Source organism: Camellia sinensis, chromosome 8 (genome assembly GCF_055761805.1).
Source record: "Camellia sinensis isolate YWXY chromosome 8, ASM5576180v1, whole genome shotgun sequence".
Classification (NCBI taxonomy): domain Eukaryota; kingdom Viridiplantae; phylum Streptophyta; class Magnoliopsida; order Ericales; family Theaceae; genus Camellia; species Camellia sinensis.
The window spans coordinates 93,704,512-93,728,068 of record NC_138968.1 but is presented as its reverse complement, the minus strand read 5'-3'; the positions used below and the strand labels follow the sequence as shown (position 1 = coordinate 93,728,068).

The window sequence follows — 23,557 nt, the reverse complement described above, 5'->3', positions numbered from 1 at the left end:
TCAACATTCTGATGCATGTGAACTACCAAAACATAATGACAATCAATATTAAATATCAACATTAAGACTAGAGAGCTTGAGGATATTTTGATCTTTTTCCCTTAAATAGAATCTAATAAAATAGTCAAAAATAATATGAGTTAGATAAAATAAAACCATTAAAAAGAGGTTTTATCCAAAAAAAAAAAAAGCTCTCTATATATATTTTAACATCGATTTCAATTATTTTAAAAGTAATGTCAGGAATACTAATTTTTTTATCAAATAAATGATCAAATGTCTTACATGGATGTAGGGTCCGCTATTTTATGATCTCGCACCTATGTGAGACATTTGATCACCTATTTAGTAGAAAATTTGGAATTTATTACATTTTTCTTATTTTAATAGATTTGTAGATTTCAGTCAATAAAACCATACACACAAACAGGGCCTTGGTCACGTTGTCTGTCTGTGGTTTGCTTGATTCTTACCAAACCAAGGAAGGGCTTTACTAAAGAGAACAATAACAATGGCTCCGTCCGTCACCCAAGTCCAGATCGAGAACCACGTGTTCCCTCCCACTGTCAAACCTCCGGGCACGGTCAAGTCCTTCTTCCTCGGCGGCGCAGGTTAAACTGTACACCCTTCGATCACTGATATTCTCATTCTGTGTTTGTGTGTGTGTGTATAAAGATTTGATGGTTGGTTTTAGCTAATGTGCGCAGGAGAGAGGGGTTTGGAAATCCAAGGGAAGTTTATAAAGTTCACGGCCATCGGAGTGTACCTCGAAGATAGCGCCATTCCCTCGCTCGCCGTTAAGTGGAAGGGCAAGAGTGCAGAGGAGCTGACGGACTCCGTCGAGTTTTTCAGGGATATCGTTTCCGGTAACTGAATTCTATTACCTACCCCTGTTTTTTAGCTGATTTATTCGCCTCTCCTGTCAGACTTTTGGTAAATCAACTGTCGTTTATTTTTTCCGAAACAGAAATGTCCCATTCCCCATTTTATCACGCATCTCATTATGGGCAAACAATACTAATCAATCAATTTTGTTCAAACTCTTCTCTCTCATTTTAAAATTATTTGTTTAATAAGGTCTAATTGGATTGATGAAATAGAGGATGTAGCAAAACTCTTTTACGCCGTATTTGTAGAATTTGAGAAGTGATTTGAAAAAGGAAAGGACGTGAAATGTGAATAAAATACGCTAATATTTCGCTTAGGTTTACGTACATTTTCTTTTTTTTTTTTCTAAATCTCTTTCAAAATCCCTTAACCAAACATAGCATTAGAAAATTTATATTCCGTCCCATTTTAGGCTTTTTAGTAGTAATTTGATTTTCTATGATGCTAAAAAAAGGTTCATTTGTTTGGAATTATTTTTTTTATTTAAGAGTACGTCCAAATTTTCTGGCAATTCGGGCAGAGTATTTTCGTATGGATCAAATATTTTTTTTTTATTAAATAAAGGGGAATTGTCAAGTTCTATTTTGACAAATAATGGATGCTTAGGTTTTAGTTACAAAACTTTAAACCTAAAGGTATTAAACAGGCTGTTTCGTTCCTCCCTCCCTCTCTCTCTCTCTCTCTCATCAGAGACCCTAGAAATGTTTCCTATATCTTGAGATTCAAATGCTAACATAGAGATCTTGACAACAATCACTCCCAAAACAAAAAAAGGCTTCAATCAAATCTGCTGCATTGCGATACAACTCTTTCAATTCTTGTTCTTCGACCCAGTCTCACCACTCCGATCCATCCTCCTCCACCGAGCTCAACAAGCCCAACCAATCCTCCCACAAACGCCTCGTTGGCGGATCCACTGCCCGCTGCAACCAATCTTCGCTGGCCCCAGCAGAGCAGAGCTCTTCGTGTGCCATTGTCAAGGCCAAATTGTTCGGCATAGCTCAGGTGAGAGTGAAGAACAATCAGAATTTTAGTGACTATCGCTATCGCCTACTGCTCGCCGTTGCCATCGCCGCCTCTTGCCGCTGTGACCCAGCCATGCCAATCTCAAACCACATCTGGAGATTTCTAGATATGGAAAAGTGTAGGAGGAGAGAGAGAGAGAGAAAGAATGCAAAACTGATAATGTTCTAAGTTTTAAAACTGATAATCTTCCCAATTTTAAAATTGAAAAAAATTGATAATGTTTATAATTTTACTTATTGATAGTCGAATCAAACCATAGAGATAATGATGTTCTCTATTTTACTGGATAGTCGAATCAAACCAAAAGGTATAATGGCAAAAATGTTATTATATCTCAAATTAAGACTTATTGGTTTAAAAAATATTAGATAGGACCTGAGCTATCACAGTATTTGTGAATAGGACTTTTAGGTAATTAATCTATAAATTTAAATAATTATTAACAAAAAGTAATTGGTTGTTGTATATAATGTGATATTTTAATTTTTTTATAATCTTTTGACTTTTATTTTATTTTATTTTTTGGTAGTGTTTTTTTTAGCTAAAATTTTGGCTTCTAAATGGGGACTCAATGTGAGTTCTAACAATAAATTAGGATAAATTTTATAAATATTAATAATTGAAAAATTAAAATTGTGGGATCCACTATTTAGACCTCAAATTACATTTTTTCGTCAAATTAGTTAAAATTTTAACTAAAAAACTACTTTCCTATTTTAAAGTAGTTACCTTTTTCCCATAAAAAAAAACAAAAAACAAAAAAACTAGTTACCTTTTATAATACACTTTTCAACGAAATTTCTATTTTTGTCTTTCTATTGTATTTCTTTATTTTATTTTTTCAATTCCAAATTTAATATTCAAGGTAGAGGGTTGATTTGTCCTTGTCGAATATATTACAATCTAATAATGTTGGGATAGCACATTTTTATATATCATTAACAATTCATTGGGAATAGACATGAGTGGTGGGATCTATTATACCTAGGGGTGTACAAAATACCTAGTAAATTGAAGAACCAAACTAACCTGTCCTCTTTGGGTTGGGTTGGGTTGGCTTGGTTTGGTTTGATTATTGAGTACTTTGGTTCGGTTGTGGGTTTTCAAATGGGTTTGCCTTCTCTCATATTGGCAATCTCAACTTGAGAGAGTATTTGGGTTTCATAGGCCCATTTTGGATTAATTTGGTTGATCTGAATCGTTCACTTTTTAGGACTTGTTGAATAGAATGTTTATAAAAAACAATTAAGATGATTGGACATCAGTAACTATATGTTTAAATCAAATTTGTATTCAAGGTTGTTAAAATCGGAATCCTAAGTAGGATCGGTGAGAGGGTCAGGTGGATCGGATTGTAGGATCGGATCGAGGATCGTAAGATCTTACTTTCTATTAAAAAAAAAGATAAAAATAAAAATTAAAATGATACATATTAAAAATAAGGTGAAAAATCATAAAATCTACGATCCTACTTGCGATCCTGCCTACGATCCTATATGATCCCATACGATCCTACACGATCCCATGCGATCCTACACGATCCTACTTGCGATCCTGTTATAACATCGATCCTACAACGATCTGGATCGTTTTGGCAAAATAGGATCGTAGGATCGTACGATCCTACGATCCAGATCGCGATTTTAACAACCATGTTTGTATTACAATAAATGGATGGCTATTCTTGAAATTATACTTGTCGTTCATTTTTTTAAAACAAATATGATTCAAATATATAGCTATCGATGTCCAATCATCATAATTTTTTGCATGTAGATTATATTTAATGAGTTCTAAAAAATGAACGGCTCGGATCACCGAAATTGATCTTAAAATGGGCCTACCAAACCCAAACACTCTCCTAAGTTGAGATGACAACTTGAGAGAAGCCAATCCCTTTTCAAATCATCATTGGTTTAGGCTTTGCGTAAATTGAACCAACACTTGAACCCTATATATGTCTAATGTAAAATTCTGTTTAAATTGACATGTCTTCACCTAAATGATCTCTTAAAATGGGCTTGATTGCACTTAATAAACTTTCATATAAAAGAAATGTTATTAGATTTTAGTTAGTATTGGTTGTGCTGAAGCTTGAGTTGGAGTTCACTGTGCTGCTATTCATAGATGTCGTGTATTAAACAAAATTTTGTTTTTTTTTATTTGTCTTATGTTTAATTGTTAAAGACTTGTTTATTGTAATTATTTATTATTAACTGATTTACTTGTTTTTAGTATAGTGAAACCGTGGTTCCAACCCAAGCTACATTGCGTTGGGTTGGGTTAGTTTTAGTGCATGATTGGTTTGGTCTTGGATCCAAAAACTTGGAACCCATGAAGCACGGACACGGACACGGGACACGACATGGACACGGGAATACGCAAATTTTAAAAAAATGGGGGACACGACACGTTGGGGACACGTTTAATATGTATAATTTTTTATTTATTTATTATATGTCTAAAATATAAAAAAAATCATTAATTTTTATACAATTACAATAATAATAAAATTAATAAACATATTTTAAAAATTTTTTTAATAAAAAATGAGTGTTTTTAAATAAAAATAATTTATTTTATGAATTTTAGGTTTAACAAAAATAAAGATAAAAAAAAAGAAAAAAGAAAAAAAAAGGGTGAAGGAAATAAAAGAGGAGAGAGAGAGAGAGAGAAATGAGTGAAATAAAAAAAAGAAGGGAAAGTGAATCAGCAAAAGGGGGAAGTGAAATAAGAGAGAGAGAACAGGAGAAGTCGAAGAAGAGGGAGGAGAAGAAGAAGGAGAAGAAGATGGAGACAGAAGACGAAGAGGACGAGGCGAAGAAGAAGAGAGCAGACAAATACCTCAGCTTCTTCATTGATCTGAACAGGTTAGGCTCCTCTCTTCTCCTCCCTCTATCTCTTTCTCTGTCTCTTTCTCTGTCTCTGTCTGTCTCGTCTCGTCTCGTCTCATCTCCTCCCTCGATCTCTGTCTTCTCTCCTCCCTTGATCTCTTTCTCTGTCTCCTCTTCTCCCTCTATCTCTTTCTCTCTCTCTCTTTCAGTTAGGGCTTCGATCCACCTCAGGCATGTCCGGAAAGTGTCACAGCGTGTCCATGGCGTCTCCGACTGTAAAAATTCAAAAAAAAAGAGGACATGTTAGAGAGAGTGTCGACACGTGTCCACCGCGTGTCCGACACTCGTACGCAGGCCCTGGGGACATGTCGCTGCTTCATAGCTTGGAACCAATCATAATTGGATTGATTCTAAATTTAGTGCCAACTCGAACCAAACCTTCTCATGTGCACCCCTAATTATACCAAAACAATATTAACATATGAGATTGTAAGCAAAATATAGTAAGAAAATGTGGTCATCCTAGCATTATTGATGGTAAACAATAATGGTCTCAATAATGATATGATGACCATATTTTTTTACCATATTATGTTTATCATCTCATGCATTATAATTATATTAGTTTAATGAATTTCAGAAGTTGAGACACATAAAATAGTAAATAAATATGATCGTAACATCATTGAATAGTTTAGGGAAATTTATTAAGAAATCCTCTTTCAAGTACTCGTATCCCAATTAGTTCATAACATATTTTTGTATTCCAATAAGTCCTATTATTTGGACATTTGATCCACCAAATCTTAATTATCATATTTAAGATATTTTATGGACAATTTTACCCTTACAAATATTTTTTGAACTCTTAGTAATTTGGTAATGTGAACATTCATATTTGACAGTGTGAATATTCACATTGACGTGTGAATGTTCACATCACGGAATATTCACATTGTCAATGTGAACATTAATGCGCGTTTCACCGAATTATTAGTAGGGGTATTTTGGTTACTATGTCACCCATAAGACTTATTGAAACATAAGAAAATAATTTAAACTAAGTAGAACATAAATAGGTGAAGAGGGATTTATGAATAAATGTCCCAATATTTTATTATTTAAAATAATTTAATTGCTAGCTAGTTGTAGCTAGGGACTTGGAGTTAAATTGAAATAACTAGTGAAAAGGCGAGTTTGATGGACGGCATTTTTTATTGGTTTGTATTTTAGAATAGCTAAGATAAGGGTTTACCGAGGTTCATGAGGATGCTCTTATACCCACCATTTTCTAAATTTGTTATTACCGTCTGTCCCTAATTGAAATTACCATTAAGAATTGAAACCCTAAAATTTTAAAAATTCATTTCCTTATCACACCCATCCACCTAACTTTCCAGTTGCCACCACCTGCCACTACCCCTCTCTTCTCTCTCTTCCGCTGCCTGCTAAACTCTCCTATCCTCCCCCGCTACCATTCCATTCCTGATCACACCCTTTCCCCGACATCGCCACCTTCTCCCTTCCCAACCACTCCTACTTGCAAGCCCTTCCTCCCACTCTTACATCTCTTGCCACCCACGTTTGCCTCTTCTTTCCCCACAACCCATTCCCTTCATTTGTGTGACACCTTTAACGCCTTCCATACGCTCTCTTCAACCCTTGCAACTTGAAACCCTAGTTGCCACCACCTTTGAAACCCTAGCCACCATTGCCACCTTCAAAACCCTACATTGAGAAATATCGGCTATTCTTCTCCTAGATAAGAGAGTGAGAGAGATGTTTGGACTCTTAGAGGGTGTAATGAGGAAAAATAACGGTGTAAATAAAAGCACCCTATGATGCATGGACACGGATACGGGACACGACAGGGACACGTAGACATGCAAAATTTCAAAAAATGGGAGACACGACACGTTGGGGACACGTTCAATATATATACTTATATTTGTTTATTATATGTCTAAAATAAAAAATAAAAAATCATTAGAAAGTAATTAAAAATACAAAATAATGTAAAAGCCAACGGCATATTATCAATATTGGTTCCTATAAAATTACAATAATAATAAAATTAATAAACACAGTATCTAAAAGATTTTTTTTATTGTTGTATAGTATTTTAATATTAAAATATTATGTATATATAATATTATAATGGAAGATGTATGAAGGTGAATGCATTATTGAGATGAGTGGGATGGTGGCTTCGTGGAATGGCGACGCAAATAGTAGGCCCTACAAACCTATTTTATATATATTAAAAAAAATCAACATTGATTCCACTACTTGACTTGGTAAGGAAAAGAAAACAAAGAAGAGAGAGAGAGATAGAGAGAAAGAGAGAACGAAGTAGAGAGAGAGGACGAAAACGAAGAGATAGACCGAAGAAGAAATACGAAGGCAGTAGAGGAAGAGAAACGAAGAAGATAGAGGAAGAATGAAGAACAAAAGAAACGAATCAAAGAAAAGAAGAACAAAACGAAGAACGAAGAACAAGTTAGGGCTCCAACGGGTTAGGGCTTCGATCTCTTTCTCTCTCATCTCCAACTCCAACTCCAACAGGTTAGGGCTTCGATCCACCTCTCTATTTTTCAAGCTTTATCTTCTTACAAAGTGTCCGAACGTGTCTTTGCGTGTCAAAAACGTGTCTGGTTGGAAAAATTCAAAAAAAAAAAAGAAAACAAGACATGTTTGGTAGAGTGTTCGACACGTGTCCACCGCGTGTCCGACACGTGTCAGACACCCGTATGTTGCTTCTGACTAGGTTCTGTGCTTCCTAGAACACACAATTTTCTACTGGCATTGAGCTTTCTAAAATGACATAAATGCCCTTATCGTTGCTTCATTTTCCACTAGACAATGATACCATGGGATTTATCTATTTTTATTTATGTATTTTTTCCATGTGAGATTGGATGAGTTTAGATATACCACGAGATTATATATAGACTTAATTTCTAAAAAGGTTTTACTTTATGAACTTGTTTGAGGTCAAGTCTCAAATTAAGGTCTCGTTTGGGAACTTGGCTATTTTAGTTGGCTTTTTGGCTATTTTATGAGATGAAAAAAAAGTATTTGATATGATTTGTGAATTTTTTTATAGTTGAATAGATGGTTGTGAGAGAAGGTGATTGATTGATGTGTAGGATGTGACATTTTGACTTATTGGCTATTTTAGCCCTTTTTGTCTTTATTGGCTAGTTTAGCCAAAATTCAAGTTGCCAAACAAGGCCTAAGTTTATTAGCAATTAAATTTCCTTTTTAAATTGTTATTAATTTTGGACAATTATACCCTTAAACATGAGTACGACTGAAGTATTACCCTTAAAAGTTTGAAAATGTCAACATTTATTGTACACATCCATTTGGAAAAATTGTAATTTAAATTTTCTTGTCAAAATCTATCAAACAGGATCTATATGATATAATGACAAAAATTAGTTTTTTTGTACCAACTGTATGGACCATTGTTGGTAGTAGTCTTTGAGCTTTGCATTGTATTGGTCGTGTCTCATGGTTTGACATGTATGCAAAGGAAAATGGGCTCAGTAGGTAAGGTAAAAGCTCTTATTGTGGTTGTCATTTGTCATTTTTTTAGTTATTGTTCAAAAAATTTACATTTGAACAATTAGCAGTGGTGTTCTCTTGTAGTTGATAATAATGATTAATGTAAAATTCTCTTTGAAAATTGAAATAATCACATGTACATAAATAGTTATTTATTCTTTTGCAAAGAAGAGAGCATGAATTGAACCAATGTGATGCAATGAGTTGGCAAGGTAAGCAAATGATTACATAACAAGTCACTAAAATAAGTTTCTAATTTTAAAATTTCGCAACTTTTCATTTTACACACGTTCTTGATAAAATTGATATTTTGAAACTTAATTGTTCGAGATCTATCAAACAAGATCGATATTGATATGAAATAAGAAATAATGTAAAAAAAAAAAAAAAAAAAATAGAGAAAAATTTGAGAAATTTCCCAATTTTGTGAAATTGGAAGTTTTTGTATGAAATTTCTAGTTCCACTCCAATTCTTAATTTTTGGAATTTCTTAATTTATTGGGTTGAAATTTCCAAGTTTTTACAAAATTTAGAAATTTCTCAGAATTTCTTTTTTTCTTTTTTTTTTTTTTTTTTGCAGGATTAGAAATTTCTCTGAATTTCATCCCAATTTTCAGTTCATGGGATGAATTTTCTCAGTCTAGGATGTAATTTTATATTTTTGGCTTGTTTATCTTCATTCAATTATGAAATTTCCCAATTTCTTAAAATCGAGAAATCCCTCAGAGTTTCTTTTGAAATTTTATTGGTTCATCTTTATGTGTTTGTGGGAGAGAGAGAGAGAGAGAGAGAGAGAGAATTGGGAATTTTTTTCAATTTTTATGAAAATTTTCATTATGTAGTGTGTGTTAGAGAGAGGCTGGGGAGACAAAGGCTTCATTTTTTAAAATTTAATTTTGGAACTTACAAACTAAGAATTTTTCTCAATTTGCAAAAGTTGATTGTTGATCTTTACAAAATTGAGAATTTTCGTTTTGTTGTTAAACTTGGTTCTTGATTTTTACAAGCAAACACCAAAGAAAATAAAATTTTGAATAAAAAAATGAATACTGAAATTTACTTTGTGCTCTCTTCTTTGTTGACATTTTTTTGTTTCCTATTGATTATAAACAAATTTACATTCTACGAATTTAAACATGAAAGTGAACAAACCCGTAATAAAACCATTAGAACTTTAACATAAATGTATTTTTTTTTTCTTTCTAAAAATAAAAATCTAGAATATATATATAGAGAGAGAGAGAGAGAGAAAGATCAACATGGCAATTTTGCACCCACTGGGACTTAAAAGGCCGGTGCAACAAGAATACCATTGTTTTATTATTAAACAATATGTAATCATGTTAGTTCACATATTGGTGGTACCAAAAATTCACTTTCTTATTTTTCAATTTTATAAAATTTTATATTCAATATGGATCTTGTTGATAGATTTCAACGAGTAGGTTCCAAAATATAATTTTTTTATCATAAAAAAGAATGTGTATGATAAAAGTCATGGCTTTTTGAAGTTCCTAGCACAAAAGGTAACCACAACTGCCGTGACATCGCACCTTCTTATGAACTGACCATGTTCTCGTGGGTTAACTAAAGAAATTAAGCATAAATATTCAGAAAATGATAACAATTCAATAACTGGAAAGGATTAAAAACTTTATGTTGGGACTTATCCTTAAATTAAATAAGTCCCTAAAATGGGACGTGTAGCCAAACCTCTCTTATTTGTACTATGATAAAGAAAGAGATCAGATTTAAAAGATTATTTTTGGCTTTTGAATGAAAGAGAAAAGATAATCACCAAAGGGATTAATTATCCTAGGGGATAGTGTAAGTTGTCCCATGAAAATGGGGTATTATTAGTCGCAAGGGATAATAGTCCAATAAAACAAATGTGGGACAAAGAATCCCTAGGAGAGAAATTCTGACATTGTCGGCACTCATGTTTTCTTAATCTAATCCCAACCACAAACCACCTCAACCGTTGTCCCATTAATATGTTGTTTTGAACAACTTCCTTTTCCTCACCATCTCCAAATCTATATTTTGGATCAAACTCTGCTGTCTTGAATTATAGATTCTTTGTTGCTATGCAAACTCTATATTCATCTTTATGGTTTAAATCCTGGTATTGTTATTCATACTGTGTCTCTAGTCTACCGTTCTATCTTGTTTATCTGTTTCTTACTATTTTAGAACATAATCTTCATTAACTAAACTATTCAAAGGAAACTTATCTTCTTTTCTCTGGTACTTCATTGACTTGTACCATATGATATTGGTACTAACTTTGATAAAACCAATCTTATTCCTTATCTCGTCTAAGTCTAGTTGTATACCTTTCGTCCCAAATATCTTTGGTTGAAAAAATAGTTACTACTATTTGGTGATATTCCCTTATGGCAATAAGACATTTTCCACTCCCACTAGGAGATTGTTCTAACTCACAATGGTGTACTAGTTCATAATTTCTATCATGCCAAACTTCACAATGGTCATGTTGAAAGGGAATACTTTCGTAAACCTTCTATTTTCTACTACTATCAACTTCAGATGTGTACGACTAATGGAATTAATCCCAATGCAGTTCTAAGAGATCTTTTGTATCACATTATATCAAATTGGCATAATTTGGATGTTTATCCAACCCCTCAGAGAAAATCTGGTTCACCATAGTTGGTCTGATTATTGTGATTAACATGGTTGTCCAATCTACCAAATTCTTGGTCATCGCTGGCCCTGCAAATGCCACCAAGATGACAGTACCTTCGATTTAGACAATACCACCTCCTTTGATTCCCACCTAAGTAGCACAAACACAGGACATGACACTTACATGACATGGACACACTGACACGTTAATTTATTCAAAAATAATAAAAAAATATGTTTACTAAATATATTTAAAAAGTTACATATTTTTCATAATTTAAATCTCAGTATATCCTTCACATAAGAATTACAATCTAAAGAATACAAAAACAAAAACAAAAATAAAAATACAGAACATTATAATGCAACGATGTATTCATCTTATAAATGTTTCAAAACATATTTCAAGTGCATAAATTGTGTTTTGAAAATTGTGAAACGTTGTTATTATTAAGTGATTAATCACATAGGACATGTTCGGAGGGTTCAGGAAGTGTCGCCAAAGTGTCTGATAAAATGAATATGATTTTTTAATTAAGACACATTGAAGAAGTGTCGGACACACTTTTAGAAGTGTCCAAAGAGTGTCAATGTCGGACACGACAGGCTTCCTCCCTAAAATTGTCCGTGCTTCTTAGATTCTGATTGATTTACAGAAGCATGGTGGAAACCATGTGTAGGTGTCAGTTCTGTGTACTATAGGCATGCTTGATTAGGGAATATAAGGGGGATATAGGGGGTTGGCGGGATATTATATGATGTCAGGCCTACATGTTTTTTGTCTCCCTATATTTGGCATTTGGTTGTTCCGGATATAGGGAGTTTGGATATCATCTCCCTCAAAAGTGGGGGATATTCAAATATAACAACCCTTGTAGTATTGCATATCCCCCACCACCAGATTAGATTTAGCATTCATCCAAACCAAACCAAACCAAACCAAGCCTTAAGTCCCATCAAATGGGATATTCATCCAACAGTCAAAAATAATTACGTTCTTCTTATCCCATGCTATAACCTACCATAACCAAACATAATACAAATAATCTCGTATTGTATATAATCCAGTTCATATCTTAAACATATTATATCCCATCCCTAAGCATTATATATCCTCTCCAAATCCGTATATCCAATCCGGACAATCAAATAGGTCCTATGTGCCCTATGGTTTGTCATCTTGTAATAAGTCGAGTCTGAGTGTGATATTGCGTATTATGCATGTGAGTAAATAGTGTGGTGTGAGTAATGTTGTCTTGTCCTCTAACGTTGTTGGTTGATAGACAAACCCATGTGACCTTAGTACTAGTTACTGTAGTAGTTTGTCCTATAGGGCTCCTTCTAACTATATATAAGGAGCTCAGGTGTGTATTGTATTTTCAGACTGATTCAGTGTAATAAAAGCTTGTTTACTAGATTATCCTTCCTTCTTTGTGATTGTATCTCCTTTGTGGTTACAAATATGGTATCAGAGCCTAGTTTCATCAACTTAAAGTTATTATCTTAGCACTTCCTTCTGTCATTATTACTTATTAGTTCATCTAAACTTTGTTAGCATATGCTCTATGGTTGCCACTATACTATCTAGTGGATCCCTCATATCAGAAACTCCAAAGTTTTGATTTCACTCTGTGTGATTTCTTGCACTGCCCGACAATCTGTTTATTTGATCAATGTACCTTGAAACTTTGAGTTCATGGATTGTCTTGGTTTGCAGTTCTTCTAAACTGATTATGTTCTACAAATCTTTGCTTCCCTTGTTGGATCAGATGAACTTTTAGACTAGTAATTGATAAAGAAAAGGCTAAGATCATCCTTTCTTACAGTCAAATGAGTTTACTTCTAGTTGAAAAATCTCTCAGTTCTTCTTCCCTAGAACACCTGTAAGCATTCAAATACCTGCGTGAAGCCAACCAAATTCCAGTAACCAGCCTTCATCTGTTGAACCCTTAATCTTCATCCTCTTCGGTTCCTAAAACTGTTCGCCAACTTTTTTCCACTCCTCAACCCCTCGCGGTTGAAGAATATGTTCAAGCCTCCTGACTTGATAAGTGTTTAATTCTAGCTATTGAAGCTGAACAGTTAATTACCTTGCAAACCCCAACTAAGCTGCACATATCATTTTAGCGGCTGTTTGCCTCTCTTACTTTTCATGGCAAGAAAGGACTTCCCCATAGTTTATCGAGTTGCTCTCATGGATACCAACAAACCTGTATCGCTACAGTACAAACCACTCTCAACTCAGGCACAAGCTTGTTGACTTTCTATTACAATTTCAACGAGCCTTTGGTAGATCCGCACCTTCTCCTGGCCCTCAAAGTTCAAGTTCAAATTGGTGACGCTCCAGCAGTATCCACTGCATATGCAACTACTCTTCATTAAACATCAATGCTCCTCAACAAATCTCTTCAATCCATATCTCTCGCCAGCCGACCCGAGCAAAACTCATTAAGTTATTTCCTGACTCTTGGATAACATATGAGCAAACTCACCAGCATAGTTCTAAATTGCAGTATCGGGTAACGTAACGGTATCGATCGCGGAGTATCGGTATCGGTAGTATCGACCGGTACGTATCGGGTATCGGGCGTCGCGGCTGTGAAATTTCAAAAATCATTAGCAATCCCTCTAAAACTCAATTTTATGCATTTTTTCACTCTTTTAGCCTTAATTTATCACATTTTAATCAAAATTTTGATATGTAAAGGCACTTTTGACTCATTTTCAACTAAATGATATATATTTATTTTTAGTCTCAAGCTTTTATTTGGTACTAATACAATACTAACCTCCACTTCTCATCATAATGTTAGATAATTTTTCAAACAAAATGATTAAATGGGAAAAATATGATTCCGAATTCGGTGCACATAATGTTGGACTCTGCAAAGAAACTAATCAACACATGGGAGACTAAAATAGAAAAATAAAGTGGAACAGCAAATATAAAGGTTGATGGGGGATCTGCAGAGCTTTGCTTCAATATATATAAATGCTCCTAATATATATATAAATATTTAAACAATCATAAATATATATTATCCGATTCCCATCCCATACCATAATATAAATAAAAAAATAACCACAGAACAAAAAGGAAAAAAAAAATTATAAACCGAACACAACAACTTAGCAAGCAAAAGCATCACTTATTCAGCCAAAAGAAAAAACAGAGCATGACAAATACAAACAGAGCGTGAGAGAAGTTCTCAGAGAACAAACCTTTGCTCAATTACAAACGGTCTCACAATAGAGCAGTGTAGCTCTCAGAGAACAAACCTTCAACGAAGAAGTTTGAAATCGGTGAGAGAACAAACCTTTGCTCAATTATTTTTGCAGGTGCTTTGCTCCATTTTCATCCGTACCGGATTGTATCGGAACTGTATCGCTCACGTATCGGATTCAGGCCGATACGTAACGGGAATCGGCCGCTACGGACGTGAAATTCATTCTTATCGGTACACCGGTGAGTATCCGACTCGGGACTCCAATTTTCCGGTGCAAACCAGCCGGTACGTGCCGTACCGGCTGATATTTAGAACCTTGCTCACCAGCCCACAAACCCAATTCATTCTTCTGATCTTGAATATACCACTCACTCAGATGGTTTAGTTGAAATCACCTTTCTCAAAGGAGATGCTCCAACAACCGCACCGCTGTTTATCACCGGAAATCAACATGCTTCACACAGTACCTGTTCATTCCTTCTTAAGCTCGAGGCTCTCCAAATTATGTTCCCGGTCTAAATGGTTACAACTTTTTTGAACATTTGTTCTTGTAATGAATGTTTGGCTTCTCCATCTTCTTATTTTGATGATGATGCTTCTCCAAAAAAGACCCATTAATGAACCTCTAAACATCGATGATTGAAAACCCATTCTGAAGCTGGTGATCCTATTGTTGATCTTCTTGGCTAGCCTTCTAGCAAATTTTATTTTTATGATACTTGTTGTAAAAGCATCCCCAAGCTCGAGGCTAAGCCCAAACTCTCTTCTCTAGACCCTTGTGAATCAAAACCTCAACCACCTATAATTCTACCTTGTAGTCTTTCGTGATGGAGATACAGTCACAAAGAGGTACAATACACACCCAAGTTCCTCATACTAGTAAGAAGGAGCCCTATAAGACAAACTACTACAGTAACTAGTAGTGAGATTACATGAGCTTGTTTGCTAGTAGACTATCACGACCTGTTGAATTGCCTATAGAAAATCCCCACCAAAGGAGGGCTCAAACAATAGAGGCTAATGAAGGATTTTGGAACCCTCCGGAAGACTGGAGAACTTGTGGGAATATTGTATTTAATTCTTGAGCTTGTATAAAATATTTTAGAATAGGTTCCAGATAACTCTAGGAAGGTTGTAGAATACTCTGAGGGGATTCTACACATGTCATTAATTGTACATTCTAGAGTGTTCCTGGAAGGTTAGGTTTGCCCACATAAAAGGTGAGGCCTCATTTGGATGGTTTGGCCAAATGAGGCCTCACCCTTTATTAGGCAACCTAGCCTTCCAGGAACACTCTAGATTGTACAATTAATGGCGTGTGTAGAATCCCCCTCAATCCAAGTGAATACAAGCTAAAGCATTCTCTCTCTAGAAGTGTTTCTGTCTCTAGAATTAAGTGTGTGTGATCTTTCCTAGTTCTCTTCCAAGAAGGCTTACTTAGGTGCAAGCCAAGTGGGTGACTAGCACCTAAGGCCACATGGTTGGCTTGGAAAAGCCAAGGTCGTGACACGACCCTAGCTGACAACACAACATTATTTACTCCACAATATTTACTCACATGTGCAACATGTGTTATCACACTCACTGTCAACTTATTACAAGATGACAAACCATAGGACACATATTACGGACACCTATACAAGGTTTCCAGGCCCTTATCTTCATCTTTTTCTCCAAAAACCCTAACTCGAACCCTAACCATCTTCTTTCCCAAAAACCTATTTCTAATCTTGTCCTACCACCGGGCCATCTCTAACCACCACCAGCTACCACCCACGACATCCAAAATCCCCTTTTTGCCCCACCCGGGACAACCCCATCCCCACTACCACCAAGCACCACCCCGTTTACCTTCTCTCCCTTCACCACCAAACACCTCCACCCCTCCACACACGACTCCCCGACCAATTCTTTCCCTACTCACAAAGCTTTTATTTTGCAACTTTCACTAGTTCCATCCAAATTGACTTAATTTGTGTCACACTAGACTAAGTTGTGAGTTGAAATGAAAAAATTATTCAATCAAAATATAAATGTAAAAGGACAAATAGGCCCTTATATTTATCTTATTTTGCACAAACTCTAGCCCTAACCATCTTCTTCCCCAAAATCCTAATCCTAACCCTAACCCCAACCCTAACCCTAACCCTAACCCCTTCCCACTGTCGGGCCAACTCTAACCACCACCATGCCACCACTAGCTACCATCCACAGCACCTTCTACCCCCTTCCTCCCCACCCACGGCACCCCTACCACCACCAAACACCACCACTGCCACCTCCCTTACCACCCCAAAACAACCCCTCTCTTTACCCACGGCACCCCCAACCAGCTAGTTCCCTACCAGACAAAGCTTTTGTTTTGCAGCAACGCCACCCAATATCTCATCCCTAGCCACCCCCTTCCCCTCCCTAGCCACCACCAGCACCACCACTCCTTCCCTCTCCTACCCCCACCCCCTAACCCTCACCTCTAGTTCTCTAACCCCTATTGTAAGAGCTTTAGGAAGATCTTAACAACAAGGAGAGACAAGGTGGACAAAGAAATTATATACACAACAACTTTGCTCTTATGTAACCCATGAATAAAGAACTTCACAATAGCTTCAAGAAGAACCCTATTTGACCCCTTTGTTTTCTATAACCCATTAACAAAGAAATAATAATGCACCCCAAATAAATAAATAAATAAAATAATGGAGGTACAACTGGTTTGGCTTAATTGCTCTTGCTGGTTGCTTCTGTTGGTTGGTTATGTATGTGTATATATTATACGGGAAGTTAGTTTATTATATGTATATGTATATGTATGTGGCAGTGGTGGTTGAATCTGGTGCTGGTGGATTCTGGCAATGATGGTTGACAAAGAGTTTGACACAAAAGAAGATAGAGGAAGAGAAGATAGCATAGGGGTATTAAACTCATTTTACTTTTTGTTGACAAGGAGTGTTTCATTTTAGTTCAAAACCAAATGGGGCTTCTTTGCTTATCTTTGATAGTGGGTAAAGTGCTATTTGGCCAAACCCTCATGTAATGCTTTCATTGTATCACTGATAATATATGTGTGCATGTACATTGTAATTAATTCCTCTTATACCATCATATACATGCACCTGATAGTTATAAAATTCATAAACCACTAACCCCTTGAATGGGGTATAAATCTTGATTGTGTGAGCCTATAGAATTGCAAAGGCAATGACACTTGTGTGAGCATGTATCCCTACAGCATGATGCTTGTGTTTTTTGGTTTGGCAAGTTGTACTTTTTTTGCCAGTTATAGGGCACCTCATGTAATCATAATATGTAGTTCATCGGTGTTATATGGACTCATCAGTCTAGGGCAAAGTACCTGTATCGACACGACACGACACGACACAAGTGCGGGTGTAAGATCTATGTCGGATTCGGCATGGTTTTCTCAGACACGGCTGACATGAGAGAATAGTGAAGAAGGATTGTTGAGAAACTTAATAGTAGAGAAGGAAGAGAATCTGGTGAAGGAAGCAATCGCCATCGCCATCTCAATATTTCATTCTCACTCGTGATCTTGATCTGTGTTCTTCTCTCTGTCGGTCTCTTAATCTTCTTTTCTCGGTCTCTTGATCTTCTCTCTCTCTGTCTCTCGATCTTCCTCTCGTTTGCTCTGTCTCTTGATCTGTGTCTATCCATCTTCTACTCTCTCTCTCTCTCTCTCTCTCTCTCTCTCTCTCTCTCTCTCGCGTTTTCTCTCTCTTCTTCACTTCTCGTTTTCTGACTCTACTTATCTCATTTATAAGGCACATATAAGTTTACATACATAAATTTAAAATATTTTTGTTAAATATTTTATTTCTTATTTGTATGATATGTGAGACCTACAAAATATGATAATGTCAATAAAAAATAAAATATTAAGAATTTCTAGTACTACTCATAAATAATGTATATACATTCTATTTTTAAATTTTATATTGTGAGTTTTTTATATTTATATACAAGATAAATAAATAAATATTATGTTTATTATGTTTATATAATATTATGTTTATATAGAATTTATTTATATTTGTGTCTTCTACAATAGAATTTAATGGTAATAAAGAAAAATTATTATATTTATATACAAAACTAAATACAAAATATTTTTTTACTTAAGGTTGATTTGGGAACATAAAAAATTAGTAAAAAAATCAAAAAAACTATCAATAAAGTAAAAAAAAATTTAAAAAGCTATTAATATTTCATATGCTGTGTCTTTGTATCCATATCTATTTTTTGGACACTTTTTAGTTGAGTCTCCGTACCCTCACTTTTTCGGAATGGGCGAATCTGACAGTTAGACATGTACCTGTATCCGACACCCACACCTGAGTCCATGTAACATTGTAGTTCATGAATGCATGAGGTATCCAACGGAAAATATCACAAGATGAGAGATATCACTATGATAGACATTAAACTTGAAAAACAAGATGCCGCAGCATGCATGATAAATTGTCATGATTGCAAACTAACGTTAGTGTAACGACAATGATAGGCTGACCATCTCTTTCTGCCTGATTTGATTTACCATCTTATGTGGCACACTCACATTTTTATTTGAATATTAATGACATTCATGTGGAACCCTTTGAATCTAATAAGTGTGAGTGTGGCACATATGATAGTAAACAAAATATGGTAGAAAGATATGGTCATCCTAGCATTGTTATAGTGAAAATTATTACCAAATAGAGCCTACATTTTTGCCTTTTTCCAATGGTGATTGGGGTCTTTTATGCTGAAAGTCTTGGGATTTTTACCATAGATTCTAGACTGTTATTTGGCTGTAGGATCCCTGGACAATTTTTTCTGATACCATGGTCTCCTGTTATTATTTGTTTTCCCTTTTCCTTCTTGTCTCAACCAAAATATCTGATTTCAATGACTTGTACTTTCTATCCATCAATTAATATGTACTAAATGCCTTCAATTTGAGGAAAAAATCTTGGAGAAATTACCCCATTTGTACTATCAAAAAATTACAACAGATTTATGAAAAAGTTTATAATTTTAATTATTAATGTGTATAACGTTTACCATTTATCTGTAATTTTTTTTGAAAGTGTACGCTGCACAAATTTCCCCAAAAATCTTTCTCATTCGTAGTTCATAGAATACAATGATCATGTCTATTTTTTTTGGGGACAAATTATACCACAAGTTCTTATATTTTGACCATAGTTCTAAATATCGGCCGGTATGGTACGGTACGTACCGGCCGATTCGTATCGGAAAATCGAAGCACCGATTCGGATATAGACCGATATAGCGGTGAGAATGAAATTCGCAGCCGTAACGTCCGAGCCCCGGTACGTGGCGGCCTGAATCCGATAAATACGGCGATACAGTCCGATACACGTTGGTTGTCGCCGATACGGATGAAAATTCGCGCAGAAAACTTGCAAGATCTAAGCTTCGTTGGGCTGTGGAGTTCACTTCAATCTTCAAGCTTCTTCAAAGAAGATTTGTCCTTGAGTTGCAAGTTATAATTTGTTCTTATGCTTGTGCTTTGTTTTGCTTATGCTTATGCTCTGTTTTTGGTCAACCTGAAGCTACTATGCTCTGTTTAGTTGCTTTGCTAATGTTTACGTTTTTTTTTTTTTCTTCTGTTTATTTGTTTATACACCTACACTACACCACTGTTTATATTAATATATATATTACTATTTGGATTAGTGGAAAGGTTTTTTTATTTTTTATATTTTTTTATTTTTGTGTTATGTTTTTGTACTATGTTTTTTTTTTTTTAATTTTTTTTTATTTATGTCTTGGTTTGGTGTAAATGCTTAAAATTTAGATTTTTTATTTTTTAAAGATGTTTATTCTAATCAGTTTTTTATTTTTATTTTAAATGTATTATTGTTACTAACTAAATTAGAATTATAATATTTGTCAATTGAAAACTGTTATTGTAAATAATTGAAAGTTATAATTGAGACTAAAATAAATACATATCATTCAGTTGAAAATGAGTCAAAAGTGCACCTACATATCAAAATTTTGATTAAAATGCGACAAATTAAGGCTAAAAGAGTAAAAAAAAAATGCATAAAATTGAGTTTTAGAGAGATTGTTAATGATTTTTAAAATTTCACGGCCGCGACACCCGATTCCCAATGCGTACCGGCCGATACTACCGATACCGATACTCCGCGATCGATACCGTTACGTTACCCGATACCGCGACTTAGAACTATGATTTTGACCCTTGTGTCATTTTAATCCTTGTAATTTCAATTGGCTCAACTTTGATCCTAAAGTCATGACTTGGTCTCAAATTGGTTCAATTGATTCTAATTGGTAGTATTTTTTATAAAAAAAAATGTGCACATAAGCAACATGCATTATGCTTTTAGGGACAAAATTATAAATTTGATCAATTTATTGTCTTAAAGTCAACTAACTCAGTGATAATTTCCGTTAAAAATACTAACGGCATTATCAATTGGACCAAATTGAGGCAAAATTTAAAATTAAGAGTCAAAATTGAGTTAATTAAAAACTATAGGGACTAAAATGACACAAGTAACAAAATGTAAAGACTACTCTGTAATTTGCCCTTGTTTTCTTTCTTCTTCTAAATCAATCTTAAATGCGATTACATTCAGATGAATCCATTAATGTCCCCAAAAATGACCACATTACAAATTAAAAGTCCTTAACCTAGATGGATGTCGACCAATAACTGTACAAAATGTTTTTGATGAAAGGCAACTAAACTGAAACAGAAGTTTTAAGTCTGAAAGTGTTATTTAATGAGTGCATGACATGAGAATAATATGAAACACATGTTTTCAATCTCAACTTCCAACTCATGAGCTTAATTGTCATTACCAATTTGTAGGTCCCTTTGAGAAGTTCACACAGGTGACTATGATCTTGCCATTAACAGGGCAACAATGCTCAGAGAAGGTTACAGAAAATTGTGTTGCCTATTGGAAAGCAGTTGGAACCTATACCGATGCAGAGGCCAAAGCCATTGAAAAGTTTATCGAGGTCTTCAAGGATGAAACTTTCCCCCCTGGTGGTTCTATTCTTTTTACCCAATCACCCCTTGGATCATTGACGGTTAGTAAATTCCAAATTTTTTTTTTTTTTTTTTTTTTTCATATTTTAATTCTTTGTTAATTCTAAAAGATTCAGGAATAATGTGACTGATTTGAAAAGGTTACAGGCATCATATTCAAAAATCTTTTTAAGCTTTTGAGGGAAAGGACACTAATGATTTATGATGCTGCATATTGCAATTACATTTCGGCTTTTTTCTGAGAAGCAGTATCAATCAAGAAATAGAGGAATCCATCTTTCTTTGTTTTTGACAGTAACAGAAATATAATCCACGCATTTCAAATTCTGGACAACTATTTTTTCTAGGTACATAATATTGTTGATTTCTAGAAGGAAAAAATGTCAGGAACTATTTAAAAAGTGTAAGCTTATTGATTTAAAAAAGGCCTCATTGTAGTAAAGGTTATTGAGCTCTTGTTGTCCTAGTTGTTTGGTGAAAATAGAAAACCAAAATTACCAAAAATAAATCATTTTCAGTGAAATATAGGCTAACGACGCAGCCTGAGGTATATATTCTTCAATGACTTAATAATCCTTACTTTTGAGTGTAAAAGTAAGATCAATCTGTAACTAGATTTTAATTGTCGTTGTTGCTTCTTTCTATTTGATAACGCAGATTGCTTTCTCGAAAGACAGCTCCTTACCTGAGACTGGGACTGCAGTGATAGAGAACAAACAATTATCAGAAGCAGTGTTGGAGTCAATCATTGGCAAGCATGGTGTTTCCCCAGCAGCAAAGAAGAGCTTGGCAGCAAGAGTGTCAGAATTGTTGAAGGAGAAACCGGAAGCCTAGACGGCTGCTGCTGAATAAGCACCGGCATAGTTGGTTTACACTAGTGGTTAGGTTGCTGAAGAAGAAAAAAGAACAGAGCTGATTTTCAGATTGATCTGTAGTTCCTTTGAAGAGAAACTATATTTATGTTCTTCCTCTGCGTCATAGCTAAGTTTGTGTTTTGTTGAGTGTAATAATAAATAGCACCGCCACATTCACACAATTTTTACAGTCAGAATACATACAATTGAGACTCTTTAATACAAACCATCCAATACATAGTTCCCAGAGTCGGCCTCCACGAAAGGCAGGGAAGGCCCTGCTTAAATGTAATTATTAGAGCAACTCCAAATCATGTTGTTTATTTTTCACTCGTTATAATAGAAAAAAAAAGATACAAAATGCCTTAGACCCCACCACCTTCACTGTTTTTTGATTGGCTCAAAAAATTTTTTTAGCCTTGCTCTCACAGCAGCCCCCACGTGGAGGTGGGGGTGCTGGGGGTCACCCCCCACTGGGGGTCTCCAGCACGGTTGAAAAAGTTATATCCTTTATGTTGTGTTTGGTTGAGGGATTTGAGGAGGGATTTGGAAAGGGAAATGGAAAAGGTAGGTGAAATATGAATAAAATATGCCTAAATTTTACATAGTTTCACACACCTTTTCCCTTTCCATTTCCAAATCCCTCCCCAAATCCTCTAACCAAACACACCATTATTTTGTCTAAATATTTTTTTTATCTATGTACTCCATGTCTATTCTTTATTTTACCTATCTGTACACATTGTTTAAAGAGCATTCTAAGGCTTTTCAAATATAGTTAGTATTGAATAATTTTGTTTAAGTAATTATTGTAATAACCAACATGTTTGAGTGATTAAAATATGATAATATTAACTATAATAACTAATATGGCTCGTTTAAAAAGTTACTTGGAAATATTCTTATATGTATATTAACAAAAATATTGTTATTAGGTTTTAATAAAATGAAGAGCTCATTTGCCGTGGTGAATTAATTAAAAGTAATACACGCTTATATCTCACATGCATAGATTGTTTATAAATTTTGTTAATTATATTAGTTACAATTGCTTCTTGAGAAAGAAAATTTTCAAAGCTAATCAAATCTTACCTTTCAATTAACTATGTTCAACTGAAAAAGAAATGATAGATAAGATAGATTATATAATCTTAATTGGTAATTTTGCAGCTAAACAAGCCAGAAGAGCAATATTTAAGTGATATTTTGTTATAGTTGATTTAATTCTTATTTAGTATTATGTTTTTAGATTTTGTTTGGAATTTTATTTCTTGTTTTAAATTGAATTCTAGTATATAATTTCAATAATTATTTACGCAAACTTTATGTGCAAACTAACCAATATTAAAATGGATAAATTACACTAACTTCCCTTTAATGCTTAGACAAAATACGTTCTACAAGTTTGATATAATTGCTCTCTACATGTTTTAAAAGGACTGCTATAAATCACTAACT

The 23,557-nt window shown here is 34.6% G+C and overlaps 1 protein-coding gene across 1 annotated transcript; it reads left to right on the top strand.

The window, feature by feature from the left end:
- The first annotated feature begins 344 nt into the window (after positions 1-344).
- On the top strand, positions 345-22,325 carry LOC114317118 (chalcone--flavanone isomerase). The gene is made up of 4 exons (XM_028263815.2): positions 345-611; positions 708-866; positions 21,063-21,286; positions 21,903-22,325. Exons 1-4 carry the CDS (start codon positions 512-514, stop codon positions 22,077-22,079), a joined length of 660 nt encoding a protein of 219 aa, XP_028119616.2. The 5' UTR covers positions 345-511; the 3' UTR covers positions 22,080-22,325.
- Positions 22,326-23,557: the final 1,232 nt, after the last annotated feature.